This window comes from Pelecanus crispus, chromosome 3, assembly GCF_030463565.1.
Source record: "Pelecanus crispus isolate bPelCri1 chromosome 3, bPelCri1.pri, whole genome shotgun sequence".
Lineage (NCBI taxonomy): Eukaryota > Metazoa > Chordata > Aves > Pelecaniformes > Pelecanidae > Pelecanus > Pelecanus crispus.
In genome coordinates, this window is record NC_134645.1 from 6,024,801 (window position 1) to 6,040,397 (window position 15,597).

General features: G+C 41.1%; 1 protein-coding gene across 1 annotated transcript in view; it reads left to right on the top strand.

Moving 5' to 3' along the window:
* The window catches only part of PLCB1 (phospholipase C beta 1), a 417,836-nt gene that overhangs the window by 271,682 nt on the left and 130,557 nt on the right, over nt 1–15,597 (top strand). Inside the window, exons 8-9 of the mRNA XM_075706801.1 lie at nt 630–730; nt 2,154–2,320. Of these exons, the coding sequence (XP_075562916.1) occupies nt 630–730; nt 2,154–2,320 (268 nt within the window). The remainder of the gene's footprint in view (nt 1–629; nt 731–2,153; nt 2,321–15,597) is intronic.

The window sequence follows — 15,597 nt, forward strand, 5'->3', positions numbered from 1 at the left end:
AATCCGATTGTCAAATACATTACACTGAGCGTTTAGGACAAAGATGTACGGAAAAGCTACACTGTGTAAGTCTTGCCCAGAATTGCGGTATCTTGAACATGTATCTTCAGGAAGGAAAAGGAAACATTGCTGCTGCTGTCAGAGAACAAGAGTATTAATAATGACTCAGTGACCCAGTTCATTCCCCGGTTCTTTGAAAGCTTTCGAAAGACGAGTAACGTGCTCGCCCTCTGTAACGCTGCCGTTTTGCTCGCTGGAGCACGCGGGCTCAGCACCGCTGGTCCGCCGCTCCGCTGGGACTCAGCTCAGAGCCTTCATCAGGATTGATTTACCTATTTATGCTATAGATAATGGGGTTAGATGCGGAGATGTCCTTTCTTTCTTCTTCACAGGTGCTGAGAGAAATAACTTTGCCTTGTGGAAACTAAGATGATGAATGTATTTATATTTTTTAAAGATGTACTCTTTAAGCTGCTCTGTTATTCAGGGGAATTTATTATTCTGCAAAATCCAGGCTCCTCTAGGTTGCAGGAAGCAAATCAAAAGAAGTGCAGTAGTGAGTGATCTGTTTACAAAGAGTGTATACAAGTGCTGTATCGTTCTTTCACTATTTTTTCCCCATTTTGCAGAATGATTCAATCCCTCAAGATGACTTCACGCCAGACGTGTACAGGGTGTTCTTAAACAACCTCTGCCCTCGGCCTGAGATCGACCACATCTTTTCAGAGTTGTAAGAAAAGGCGCTCATTTATTTTTCTCTTTTTTTTTTCCCCTTCACTGATTTTCTGGGCTAGGGATGGCAAAGTAGGTTATTTAGACTACAGCACCATGCAGCAATTGCCAAGAACAGATTTCAGTGTCAAGCAGAGCTGTTATTTAACCTTGGTCATGGGTTCCTTCTCTCCCAGGCTTTTGCCTCTGGTTCTAATGGCCAGAGTTTTAAAGTAATTTGTTCCTAGAGGGGCAGAACTGCTGGGTCTTGTTTTTCTGTATGGATTAGGATAGTTTAGGCTTCCGTGAAAGTAAAGGAAGAAGAGTAATAAGCAGTAACAGCATGCAATAGGCATGAGAATATGTATAATCACCCCCAAAAGCTTAATTGGGAGTTGCAAAAAATGCAGTAACTTTTAAGATTCGTGCATCATGAATTCACACCGTGAAATTAAATTAGCAGCCAGCTACAACTGATTTCATACATTCGGTTACAAGCTATATAACTCGTGTTGCTTCTACCCCTTGCAGCAAGTCATTGTACTTCCCAGTTTCAGCAGAGCCTGCTCAATGGAGTCAGAACATGAAGCAGTAAGAAAGCAATGTAATTTCCAAAATACATCCCAAGACCACCAAAGCAATTAGTGAACGTATCTTTGCAACATGGGTGTGCTCATGTACGCCTTTTGTGCTAATTTTCTCAACAGTTGAGGTTTCAGAGAAATGTAGCCTTGGCCTAGTTTGCACCCATTGAACCTGGGGGTAAACTTTCCATTGCTCTCTCGCAGAGTAGAAGTAGGCCAGTCCCGTGCGCTGCAGACAACCCTAAGCATGTCACCCGGCTTGGAGGCTCCCTGGGTCTCCATTCTGGTACAAATTGTTCCCAAACTCTGCTCTTTTTACTAACTCTCTAAATAGGCATCTTTTTGCTTGCTTTGCAGAGTGCCTAGCATTTTTTTAGCAGGTTTATTAAAAAAACAAAACAAAAAAAACCAAACCCAAGCAAATACTGGAATAATGAAGTCAGCCTTAATAATTAATAATGTTATTCAGCAGTAAAACCAAATAGTTGGGCCAGGAGTGCCAGCAGAGTGTTTGTGGCAAGCTCAGGATTGAATTCCACGTCGCTTTCTCTTTTACTTTTTCAGATTGCTTAGTTCCAGGAATTCAGAGGAATGAAAAGCTTTTAGCATTGCTCTAACTCTTCCCATTGATGTCAGTAATGCTGAATGCTTTTAAAAGTCTTACACCTAGATGTTTGATGAAGAATGTTTGTCGTTACATACTGGCAAAGTAAATTAGTCCAGAGACACAGTGGGACAGTTTTTGTTGTACAATATTTTGAATCTTGTTTTGGTTTCCCTGGGAAGTTACAGAACATTGAACAAGATTTCAAGGAAATGCATTTTAATGGCTTTGCTGTTGCTTTAATTTTTCTCTAGTGGAGCCAAGAGCAAACCGTACCTTACTGTTGATCAGATGATGGAATTTATAAATTTTAAGCAACGTGACCCACGATTAAATGAAATCCTTTATCCACCGTTAAAACAAGAACAGGTTCAACAACTGATTGAGAAGTATGAACCCAACAGTAATCTAGCCAAGAAAGGTCAGTGGTTTTTATATTCTCGCTGAACTCTGTTTCTGATTTGAAACAATGACTCAATTGTCCTACAGTGCATGCTAAAGCAAAATTTGGTTCAGAATCAAATTGTATTTCCAACTATCTGCTTTTGGATTGTACAGGCCTGTGAGACATCGTGTGGTTCATTTTTAAATGTATTTGGTTGGGATCAATTTAGGAAGGATGGGGCTGGTTGCAGTGTTTAGTTTTCAGTATGTGTAATTGATTGTTTAGAACAGTTGCTCTGGTATGCAAACTTCAGCAGAAGCCTTACTATCGCAACGACTATTTACCAGCATCTGAAATGTAAAATTTAAAGAAACAATTGGTGGCTCTGAAACTAAGATGATGATAATTCTATCATTTAATAATAGTAATAAGTCCAGCCCTCTGCTTTCTGATAAGGTGGTACACAAAGTAAGATGTGAGAGCAGCTGAGTGTGTTTCGTGCTATAATCACAGAAAATTACCTTTAGAAAACCTCGAGTGTTGTCAGGGCTTAGCTGGGCATTTCGCCAAAACCAGCGAGAGAACTCCTGCTCAAATCTCTACACATTTTTGCTACCACCACAAGTCTTGAAATAGCATTGAATTTGTGTCTGCATCCTGTTTTATTCCAATCCACATATCCTAATGACTACCCCAGTTTTTAATGTGTTTATACCTTAGAAATTTTAGGGGCATGGGAATATCCTGGAAAACAGATCTGATACAAAAAAACCTGTGTTGGTTCCGAGATTTTGGATCCAGAGGAAACAAAAAGACGTCTTTCCCAAAAGTCTAGAGGTTAACTGAAGGCACTCCCGCCCCTCTCCATGGAAGCCTTCTGACCTCAGTGCCTTCCTGAAGGAAACCTGTGGCTTTCGTTGCCCCGATCAATGTTGTCTCAAGGCAAAAACACTTGTAATTTTTCTCATAAGGCTTCTTATTTTTCTGGTCCAATCAAATTCAGTGTTTCCAGAGGTTTTGATGGAGGGTTAAATCCTGCTTCTTTGTCATGTTTATGCAAACTATGTTTTGACGTCAGTGAGCATACTAGCACGAGTAGATGAAAACACGTTGTGACCTCCTCTCTCATCCGTGCAAATATTAGAATATTGCTCTGTGCTTACCTTATTTCACATCAGCTACAAGAAAGTCTGGTACCTAAAAGATCATTCTTACTACCCAAATATTGGCACTTCATATAAACCAAATAAAGGATTTATTAGAAGGAGGTGTGCTAGCGGAACACAAAAGTCAAAATGAAATCACCTTCTGACTAGCAGTAAGGAGGAAGTGTGAAACAAACCTCAGAAAGAAGGGTGCTGTGATGGTGTTTGCTGGCACCCTCCAAGTAGGATTTGCGGGATGCCTCCAGCTTACCCTAATTTATGTCGGTGCACACATTTGCTGCTGGCACTTGCTCTTCTGTAGGTGCCTCTCTTCCTGGGTATGATTTATATTGCTCTTCCAGAATCAGTTCTAACAGAAAATGCTGACTTTAAGAAGGGAAAGGCAGATCATCGAGAGTTAATTTCTTTTGTGGGGTTTATTTTTTTTTTTTCCTCTTCAAATTTGTGCACTGAGGTCCACCAAACTGACAGAGCTGGCACAACCTGCAGGCCACCTCTGTGTTGCAGACACCACCTCTTTTATAGCACCTTTTCTGCCAGCTGAGCTGCAGCAACTGCCACATGCTGCTAACCATGCTCCAGTGCAAATCCCGAGCTTACTGTGTGAAAATTACAGGAATTGGCTAATCAGGAATGACATGGGGACACAGTATTTTTTGTACATCTGCTCCGAGTTGGGAATGCAATTCACTGTATATTAAATGAAGTGTAGGTGTGCACTCAATCCTACACTCGTAGAATAATTGCAAACAAATGCTGCGTGTCTGTAAAATGTCACCAAAATATAACAGTGCATATTCAAAATACTGCTTGAACCTTTTAATATGGTGTTTTGTAAAAGGGATTGTCGCTCAGGCTTTCTCCTGCTGGAAAGGACTGTTCAGAGGCTGAATTGCAGGGATGGCAGACCGAAGTGACACACGTCAGTGACGCTTGCCCTGCCACTGAAACTATACTGTCTTGGGCCATGGAGCACAGATGTTATTTTCAGTAGACCTGTGGAGGTTCAAACCACAGTTAGATGTGGTCCGCTGCTCTACACCCATGAACTTGTTGGCCTTAACTTCCCACCTCTGGTGCTCGGATATTCTGCTAAATTTCTTGTGGTAGCATTGCTTATGTCCCCTTATTTGCCAGGGCCAAAGTCAGTGGAGAGGCAGGGATGGAAGTAGGATGTTTGGAATGGCCCCCATGCTGTCAGTGAAAATAGTAAGAGCAGGCAGAAACTTTAAGGCACCCAGACCAGTAGCTAAAATGGGTAAGAAGGTAGCAGAAGCCTTCATCCAATACAGTTCTCAAAGAAAACAGGACCCAACAGCTCTGTGAAGAGATGGGCTTGGGGTCATTGTCCGCATGCTTCTTTATGCTCCTGTGTTTCAAAGTGAGCTGGAAGAGGTCCCAACTAAACAGCTCTTCAGGATTAATGGGGTACACCAGAAATACAGAAGAACAGCATAGGGAAGAGGGGAGTAGTGTAACAAGGCACATGAGGCAGAGGTAATGATGTGAGAGAACTACATGATAAACAGCAGGATGGGAAACAGAGTTACAGTGGCCTAAGGATGACTTCATTGCTGTTGTACCAGAGCAATGCAATTAAATAATTGGACTTTTGGAGTAGTTTAGCAAAGTTTTGGTTCAAGTAGCAAGCCAGAAGATCTGACAACATGGTATATGTTCTTTCTTGGCAATGAGAAGTTACTCCTTTGAAATAAATCACAGATACGGGTCCAGAACAGAAGAAAATACCATAAAGACATTTAAAAGTTGTGATTAACTGCTTCTTGTGAGTAATGAGTGATTTGAAGTGCTTTGTGGTGGTAGAGACTTCAAAGGCTTGTTTGTGAGAATTAGGTGATATAAATTGCCAGCCTTCACGCCAGTTAAAACACTTTCCTCAGGTTGTTCTAGAGTTTGAACATTTGCAGCTGCTCGGTGTATGTGTGTTTGTATGCGCGTGCCTGCACACAGGTATACGGTTTTGTTTCCGTAAGCTGCCTTTCTGACCAGCTCTGTTCATTATCTTGTTTCATTATTACAACATCAGATTGCAGAGAGGTTAGGGACAAACATCCACATAGATGGTGAAGGTCTGTCCACTTTCACGTTCATTTCTGTAGTATTTCTATATTAAACAATCTGTCTGATGTTCAGGTGTCCTGCTGAAATAAAGGGATTCATGTTCAGCATCCTCATGAAATAAGCCAAGCTATTCTGTTGCATTCAAACTTTAAAGCCTGTGTAGCCCTTGTTTAAACTTCCAGAGAAAATTACTTTTACAAAAGCCTGAGACAAAGTTAATGGCGAATGTCCTTATTTTTCAGGTATTCTATAAGGCCACAAGGCCTACATTTCTAATCATCTTTCACAAAGTTAGACAAAAAAAAGTTGTTCTTTATTTTCCTGTGCACGGTAGCACATGTCAATATGCACACTTAAACTGAATACTTGCAATTCACAAGGAGTAAAAGCATTTATGCTGTGCGAGTAAGATTTCAGGTTTGCAACATGCCGAATGTCCTGGCCTCGATGTAGCAAATCGCTTAAGCATATGCTTAACTTTATGGGTAGTGTGGGAAGAGAGGACAGTTATATGAAAATCTTTTATGCTCCGTTTCCTTGAACATCATATTAATTCTCTATGGAAGCTCAATTCCCATGATTACCTATTTCCCAGCGTTGTTGAAGTGAAATTTCTTAGCGAATAAAAGTTTATGCATTGAAAAGTTCTTTAAATGGTATTAGGGATCTCTTTCCTTGAAAACTTAAATCCAAATTCATAAAATAGAAACTTCATGCCTTTGTACAGCAGCCTGACTCCTTGCTCCTACTACCCTGTTTGGACAGTTCTAGACCTTCACTCATCTGATGATTATATCTTCTTCTAGTTTCCCATCTAACTGTATTCATGATCTGTGCACATCCACTGTACAACAGTATTCTCTTTTAACTTAATTATTCTTCTCTCATAGCTAATTAAATGAATTTATAAAGAACGGCTGTACCATCTCTCAACTTTCACAGCACTAGTCAAATGCTTTTGTGACATCTCATAATCTCCATTCCTCTGATTGCCATTATAGCCCTTTTTCTGTACCTGTTGCAGCTACATTACAGTATTTTGAACACAGTAAGCAAGAACTGTACATAATATTTTAAACTTTTTCAATGTGGCTCCTCAGGTACCTGGTAAAATGAAATACCAATGTGTTTACTGGATAAGGGCCTTAGGTTGCACAGTTTTGAGCGAAAAGGCTGCCCGTGTTCCTGCTCGTCGCTAACGTATTTTTCGGTATTGTATTGCTGGGATGCGATTGAGCTTTTGCAACATCAGCAGATACATGGGCTTGACACCTACATGGGTCAAGCATCTGGAGTAGTATTCTACTGTGGTTGAAGCAAGCTGTTGTGATTAATGCTTTGTGTCATTCAGTGAAGGAGATTAATGCGCTATGTATAGCACGTTTCCTTATCAGGTGGAAGCAGAAGGAAGTTCCTGGTACTGCTGAGCAGCCTCTTGCTGTCAGCAAAACCATGCTGGGGGGGACTTTTAGGGCTGGTTAAGTAGCATCTTGTAGTTTGGTATTTTCAGGCTATAAAGCATTTGCACTGAGTGGCTGGCGTTAACTGCTAAAATGTATTCCCTTTCAAGTTACCAGGCTGATAATGGGATGTGTGTTAATAAATCAGTTGCCAAGTGGTTGATTGGGAATTTCCTTATTTGCTTTTATTTCCAAGAAGGCTTGTATAAAAGCCAGTTGTTCAGATCTTGTTAGATTATGGGAGATGGAACATCGACGCTGAGTTTCAGATGTCTCTGCTTGCCGTGTCCAGGCTTCCGGGAGCGATAGTCCTAGTTTCTAGAATTATGTCAAACTTACCATATAAATTTGGTACAAATTCTGCAAAAATGTGCTGGTTCTTCCTAACTTAATGATGCAATTCATGTCTACAAGTTTCTAAGTTCAAAAGGACCCCGGAACTTTGACAGCTCAAATCCCATTGTCTCAGTTGAAACCCCTCCTTCTGAAACCAGTGTTTTAAAAACCACTGGGTACCAGTCTTGGCTCTAGGCATCCTGTGTCTAAGACTCTAAGCATGCAAGAAGAGCTATACCCATGTACCAGACTAGCAATGAAGACTACGAAACCAAGGCCTGCTAGGGAAAGGAGATGTAAAAAAGCTGCAATCATGCTATAGCAATAAAATACATGCTTCCCACCATCCTCGTTGGTGGGGGCAAGACAAGGGTTAGGTTATTATTAGCCGTTATTTTTAGAGTGTTTTTTATTGAGAGAGATTGTCTTGACTGTAGTGTAAGCTTTAAAAATAGAGTCTGGAAGTGCTTTGGAGATTTTGCTGGCCAATGGATCTGTACACCAGATTGTACTTACTAGAAGGCATCTTGGAGATAAGTAATGGCATAAAGATGTTAATTTTTTTCTCTTAACTACGCATTCGTTTAAATAATATCTCTGCCTATTTAATTTTAAAGGGATAAACCTATAGATCTGCACAGAAGAAAAGAGCTTTCCTCTTATATTTCACGGTGTTTCCTTCTCCAGATTTTACCAACTGTACCTAATTGGAAATACTGTATGTTAGTTTGTTAGACATGTATTTAGAAGGATTATAGGGCAGCTGGGTCCATGACTCTCTTTGAATTCCAGTATTAATTCTGGTTTGCTAGTGCACATTTATTGGTGGCAGTTTTGCTGGGTTTTTCTTAGGTAATAAAATAAATTAAGCAATTAACATTAGATGAAGATATATTTAATTTTATACAGCATTTACTACATGTGTTTTTCTCATGGCAGCCTTAACACCAGGCAGCATTCACTTCAGCACAAATGTGTTTTTCCTCCCTGAAGCATCAATGCATTTTGAACATTTTCATCCCACCACATTAAATTCACCTTTTAGTAACTGCTTAAGAATAATTACACAATGGAGTTTTTCGGTGGCAGAAGGGGGTCATTTCCTAGGCAACAGATTTTAATGGCAAAAACAAGCACCGTGCAACCGTGGCTACACTTTTAAGACATACTTCATAATATTTAAAGCATAAATCCTGATGTATAAACCATGCAGTGAAATGGTGGGGTTTTCTAGCACTGAAACATTTGTAGGAAGTGCTACAAAATGGCTGAAATCCTTCGGCCTCCTAACTGTAGTGCTGGAAATTAAGCATACTTACCAAAAAAACTATTAACTTTGGGATTTTCAGTGCTTTCCAGCATTCCAGTTGTACAGGAGAAGAGCTCTCAGCATTCTTTCTCATTCTCAAATGATGACAGAACAATAGATCCCAGTCACAATTTATTACTCTTTAAAATTTACAAGCCACACAAAAGTCGTAGCCTATCCCATGCTGTCAGCAACAAGTGCTAAGTTAGTTAGCTTGCCAGGATGCCTTCTTTTTATTATTTTTAAATATATATATGCAACAAATGTTAGTACAAATAATGTATCATAAATAAGTTAATGGACACTATACTTGTCGAAATGAATTTGCAAAATCTATTTCTATAATGCATTGTATTTTCTTTTTAGTTGCTTGGGTTTTAGTTACTAGTTAAGCTGTAAAATTCATTTTGGATCCTGCAGTAGTTTGGAAGATTGCATCTCAAGTAAAAGACTAAATGTGATAAAAATCTTTTAGAATGGAAAATCCTCAATTATGAGGATATTTTGTATCTGCTTCACAGCTAAAGTGCTTCATCTTTTGAACTTAACTGTAACAACTTCATAACAAAATGAAACAGTGATGTGGACTAGTAATAATGGATTTTGCAACAGTGAACAAAGACACAGTAGTATCGGGCTGAGTAAAAAAGCAAAAGTTTTCACCTTTTATTCTTTGGTTGCATTTTAAAAGTATAGGAACTGGCTTGGATCTGAGACCTGTGGGCTTATGCACGGAGTTAGTTTTTGCTGTTGGCACTGGAATTATTGAAAATATGTTTAGGGTTCCAGGGAGGGCAAGTTTCCTAATCTTCTGTGTACAATACGGATACTTTGAAAGAAGTGTGAGCTTTGCAGAAATGCATTTTGGGACTGGTATCTGGTACCAGGAATAGCTCCCACTGATATCAGTGAAGCTGTGCCAAATGTGAAATAGGCAGACCTATGGTGGAATTTATATCTGCAGAGCATAAACTACTCGTGATAATGTAAGTTCAGCAGTCAGACCAGACCTGCACTAACTGATGTGGAAGCTGACCATAGCAGTGACTCTTGCCCCACGTCCTGGAGACCTGAGAGACCACCTGATGGACCCCAGGCTCAAACCCTGCGGGCAAACTTAAACCCTATGTCCGAACACTGAAAATGGATGAAAGAATCTGGGGTGGCAGGACCACAAAGCAAGCACGAGTAGGGGTTTTGGAGTATACGTAGGGGCTGCATCATTCCCTGCAGCTAGAGCTTTTGCTCAGAGGTAAGTCAAGGGAGTCTTACATCAGTACTGCATTTCAAGGGTTGTGGAGAAACACTTTGCTGCTGCTGCCTGCCTGTTTTGTGTTTGACTCGGCCTCAGACTGTCAGAGCCCATAAACAGAAAACTTACTCTAAAAGTAAAACAGCTTCTTTGTGCTTGCTGCCGTTTTGCTGCCTCTTTTATGGGACACAGGGAGGCATTCAATTTTAGCAGCAGGATTTATTATTTGAAGATGAATATCAGATAAAGTTTACTTCTGGAAGCATAAGGCAGCGTGGACTCAAGTGCTGAAGGAAACAAATGTAGATAAACTTCGAATAAACACTGTGGGGTTTGCCTCTTCATTAGGACTGCTACAAATGCAGTGCTTTGCAGCTGCAAAGGGCCCACGGGGACAAGGGGGGTGAAGACCGCCGTGACCCAGTGGGTGACACCTAGAACCGGTGGCAGAAGAGCACAGTTTTCCTGGCTCTGCCGCAAACAAGCTCGTTGACGTTCGGCCATCCCCTTTCATGTGCCGGTTTGGTTTTTGCCTCATGCTTTGGTCAGCTCGACTAAATAGATGGCCGGGCTCTGCCTTGAGGAGCTAGCAATGATGTGTGAGTCTTTTGGTGTGTATGGTATCTGTCATAACAGGGCTGTTAACATAGTTGGAGTATGTGCACTATAATACAAGGACCATATGAGGAAGTTTCCCTTATAATGTCAGATGTAATCATCTACTCTAACAATATCCTTTCGCTGGAATATGACTGTTGCCTATAAATACATCAGGGTTAAACGCGGGGGGGCAGAAAGAAGCAGTAAGCTAAAGGACAATGTTGGCAGAAGAACACAGAGGTATCGAGTGGCCTTGAATAAATTTAGGCTGGAAATTAAAAGAAGTTTCCTAACAACATGGTTCTGGCACAGCCTACCAGAGGTAATAAAGAGGGCAAAAAAAAGCAATTGTTACTAAGACAGAGCTCGATTTATTTATGAAAGGGACTGTCCAATGCAGTGCCCCTAGCTGCAGAACCAAGTTTAAAGAACAGACAAGGAAGTCCCTTTCAAGAGCCTGAAGTCCCTTTTTAGTTTATTTGAACTGTCTTTGCAGAGCCATGCCTTTATTCTTTCCCACTTCTCTTTAGTATTAATCTCTTCTTGAAGAGGAGGAGTTTCTGGAAGTAAAAATATTAGCCGCGATGAAGGCTTTTCCTAGGTTTTTTCCCACCTCACACTCTCCTCTTACCTCTTCCCGTTATACTGCGGAACAGGCTTTTTGGCAAGTGCGTTAATAGCTTATGTAGAGAAGTGCCGCTTAAGAGAAACAAAAAAAAGTATGTATTTTTAGATGTCTTTTAACGCAACTTAGCAACTGGAAGTAAGCCAACGTTTAACATCATTTACACGTCCCAGGATCACTCCGAGGCATTCTGCAGAGCCTGGTTTTTCAGAGGTTTGGGAAGACAGTGACACGTTCCGGTAGCGGCCTGTCGGGGAGTGAAGAGTTAACGCCTCAAAGGTTGTGGTGAGGTGAGCTAAGGTCTGCCCAGGGCCTCCTTCAGGTCTCCATAGTGATAAATTGATAAATCGGGGCCTGTGCAGCTCCCAGCCCCTGATGGCCGACGGTCCCGCCGAGCCCATGTGAGAAAGGGGCTCACCGCCACCCGAAACACCCCTGGCGGCCACACCCCCCGCTGGAGAATGTTCTGGAACAAGCCTCAGGGCGGGCGAGACGAGAGGCGGGGCCTGGCCTATCCCAGACACAGCCCCGAGGGGCCGCGGACGCACCCCTGCCATGGGGGGACCCCACGCACCGGGAGCAGCGCCCAGCGCCGGAGGGTGCCGCGTTTGGCATCCGCGTCGCAGGACCCAAGGGTGGTGACATCTCTCTCTCTCTCCTCTTCCTTCCCTTCCCTTTCCTTTTGTAAGTATTTGGATTAGAACCCACCTTGCTTATCGTGGTGCTTCCCTGGCTGGGGTTGCCTCCTTGCTCACGTAAACCAGGGACCAAGTCTGAGGCAAAGACCAGACCCAGCCGCACCTCGACTCCTCTCTGGAAAGGAGTTTAGAAAGCAGGTTCTGTTCTGAACCTCCTGACCCAACGGGAAGGTCCCCCTTATCCCCTGCATATCAGGGTGCTTTCCAAGTCCAGGTGGGTGTTTACTGTCAATAAAGCGTTTAATTGATCGTTAGGTGGTGTTTCACCTTAATTTAGCCCACGGGACTCACGGAACCTCCACGATCCTCTCTGGACAGCCCAGTTCGGGTGGTGACACAGCCCTCTTTCAAGTCTGTCAGAAATAACTGTAGTATTGCTGGGATTAATGGTATTTTTATCTGTCTGATTTAAAATCTTTCCGCTTATCTAGTTGTCTGCCTGTCTTACAAATCTGCCATGTCGTAAAGTGCTCATTCCACTACTAGCTAGGAACTAGTATGAAGGTGATTTTCTAGTGTTTTTATAGATTTAATTGGATCTAAACTACCTGCCTTCTTGTATCCTGTAAGGGTTATCCTGTCAGAAATGATTTCTTTATTACATCTGTGCTGAAAAGTCAAGAGCAGCTAGAGAATGGGCTTGCGTCTGTAAAACCCTGTGACCCCACAGACTTCCTGTCCACAGTATTTTTTTTTGTAGATGGTTGCAATTTGGGCTAAAAGTGTCCAGAAATACCAAGCTTAAAATGTCTGCTGGGAGACTTGGGTGTAGCTCACTGTGTTTGCCTTTGCTTAATTTGTCCTGATGTAATGAATGAGACCTGCCCAGGTGCTAGTGTCCTTAGCACCTCCTTCTCCTGGATCATGCTCCAGACCTCAGCTGAAGTCCAGAGCAGCAGGTACGTTTGTGGGTAGGCAGTAGTTATGGTGGGAAAGCGGGTCTTGAGGACAGAATTCCTTGACACTGCAAGACCGTCTTTTACATCGCTGTGTTGCTCTGCGTTGTCTTGCAGAAGACCTAGAAGACAGTAGCTGAGGCTTGCTAATGTAAAGACTGCACAATTCAGGCCAGCACTTTGAAGCAAAATTGAATTTGGACAGGGAACAAAAAAGAAAAAAAAGCAGAAAAGTGAATGCCTGCCAAGGAATAAGCTGCAGTCCCATGTGGTTTCCTAGCTAACTTTAGATGTAGCATTTCTTCGCAGTCCAGCTTGGAGATGATGCTGATCGCCCTGCTTTAGTCTTGAGACTTAAGAGATATTGCTTGCTTATGTACACCAGAGTGGGATTTTTCTCCCACTCCTTAAAAATTCTAAATATTCAGATACATATATATATGTCTGCTAATGTTTTAGAAACTGTTTTGGTTTAAAGAAAGAGCTATCTGTGTCTGAAAAGAGAGGATGATAACCAGTAATAAACTGCTTGATACTACATATAGGAATCTGGTTAAACGTGAACTGTAACACAGGCGTGCTTGCTTCAAGATGCTGGATAATTCTGTGTTTGTTAGCTATCATAGGCATATGCTATATATATATATGCGCTATTTGGAATTAATAAAACACCGCTTTACAGTATAACAGGTTCCAATAATTGTGCTCCTTAACACCTCCAATGTATCCAATGTTAGTTTTCTCTGTGCACTTGTACAGATGATAAAATGCCTATGATAGCTTCATTAGAATGACAAGCATTTCTGATTCAAACATACTGAATTGTGCTTTACTTGGTTGATAATCCTTACTCTGCAAAATATTCTGCATCTCAGTGTCCTTGGGCATGTGATATTTCCGCATGGATTAACTGATACTGAGCAAGCTCTTTTAAGTATGCTATTTAAGCACAACATATTTACCTTCCCATGTTTTCCCTCTCTGACTGCTTGTCATTCAAGAAGCATTCCTTTCAGATATTGTATAGGAGTTACCATTATCTGTTTGCTTATATTCAGATTTCCCTGTGTCCTATTACAATATACACATTCAAGGGGAGAGCAATGAATCTTGCTCTATTCTTTTCTTACTAAGTTTTCTGTTTCTTTTTCAAGAACATGTTGCCAAAGCTTGTTCTGGTTTGTGGCCAGGTAACTGTCTAATTAGAGAAAGTAGTTGAGCAAGTGTCACTGAGGGTAGAACCAGATCCATTATGGGTTTTTTCGGTTTAGAAATCTGAAATGAGATTTGAAAACAACAGGATATTTTCCTAGTTTGATTTTAAAGGATTTAAGCAATGAGACAACCGATAAATCTGCTGCAAGATTGTTTCCTAGTGCAATTAGTTGCAGTACTACCAAGCTTTTTCAAACACTCATCCTGTTTTCCATTGCTTACTCTGATCTCATTACTTGGTTCTCCCTTTGGCCGCTGTAACTGTTCTTCCTCATCATTTACACTTAAAACACTTGCTGACTGTTATGTTATTGCCGTTACATGTTTGATCTTTCTTATTTTGGTATATATTGTGACATATGTTATTATTCATAACAGTTCTTTAAATAATCTTCTGTATACATACATGTTTCTGATACTAAGTAGTCAAAAATTAGAGTCATGAGACTGGGTGCAGTGTCAGTGGTCCTGTTAAGGTCCTTGGTGTTGTCAATAGTTAGGCTTAACTTATGTCTATTAAATCTGTAGGATTGCCTGTGTGGTTACGTTTAGTTATGGATACGTATCTTGATATATTTGATGCCGTGCATGTTTACCTCTTTCGTCAATGACTTGATAGTCAGTGACTTGATAGTAAAATGTCCTGGCAATCAGTTGCATTTTTTTCCAACCAACTTTTTTCATACAGCTACATACAAATGGATTGCTGTTCTTTGTATCTCATCTGCTTTTCAAGGTGATGGATTTCTAGGCATCTTCTTCCCAATTCAGCTCTGTATTTTGGATTTTTCTTTGCTTCAATAATGAACAACCTAGCTTGAATTATTATTTGTGTGTTCTCATTTGATTTCTGTCCTATTTACCTGGTTCATTACAGCTTTACCATCTTGTTTTGATAACAGCTCCCAGAGAACTGTCTGTTATTTAAACCCTGTGTTGTTGATTCTACTTTTTCAGATTATTAAAGACTGTATGAAACCAGACCTACTGCTGATCAGTGTGGCAGCCTCTGGACGACTTCTGTGCAATTCAGCTTTCAAGTTCAAAGAAACTCTGATCTTCTAGTCTGACCTCAGTTTATTTCTATCTGTCCTTTCTGCAGATTAGTTTTTCCAATAAGGAAAAATTTGAATTTAGAAACTCTATTAAATGCTTCTCTAATATTCAGATACAGCGATTCAGATGTATTACCCTTCCTCTACTTACTTACTAATTTGATAAAACTGTCTGACTAGTATGAATTTTTCCCCTTGCTGATCATTGAGAAAATTGCTAAAATGGAGGAGTTACTGACGACTTCTGCTTGTGGTGTCTAAGTGATGGTTGGTACGTAGTTATTGTGAAGTATCTGTAGATCTTGACCTGCAGCCTGAACGTCTTCTCTGTCCCCACTGTTTTTTCTAAAATAGAGCAGCACTGACGTTCCTGGGATAAAGTCCAGTAACGCAATTGTAGGGTTCTGGCGTTTTCAGTCTGGGCTGACCTTGTACCATATTCTGTCCTTGTGATGACTTTGCTATGAAGAGGATGTTGCTTGGACAATGCGGTCCTGTCCTAGTTTACAGAACTGAATACAGACAGAAATTCCAGTTACACCATAGCAATACAGTAATAGCACACGTGTCTGGAAAGGCGAACGGGTTTCAGCATCGCTTCCAAAATCACTTGGATGCA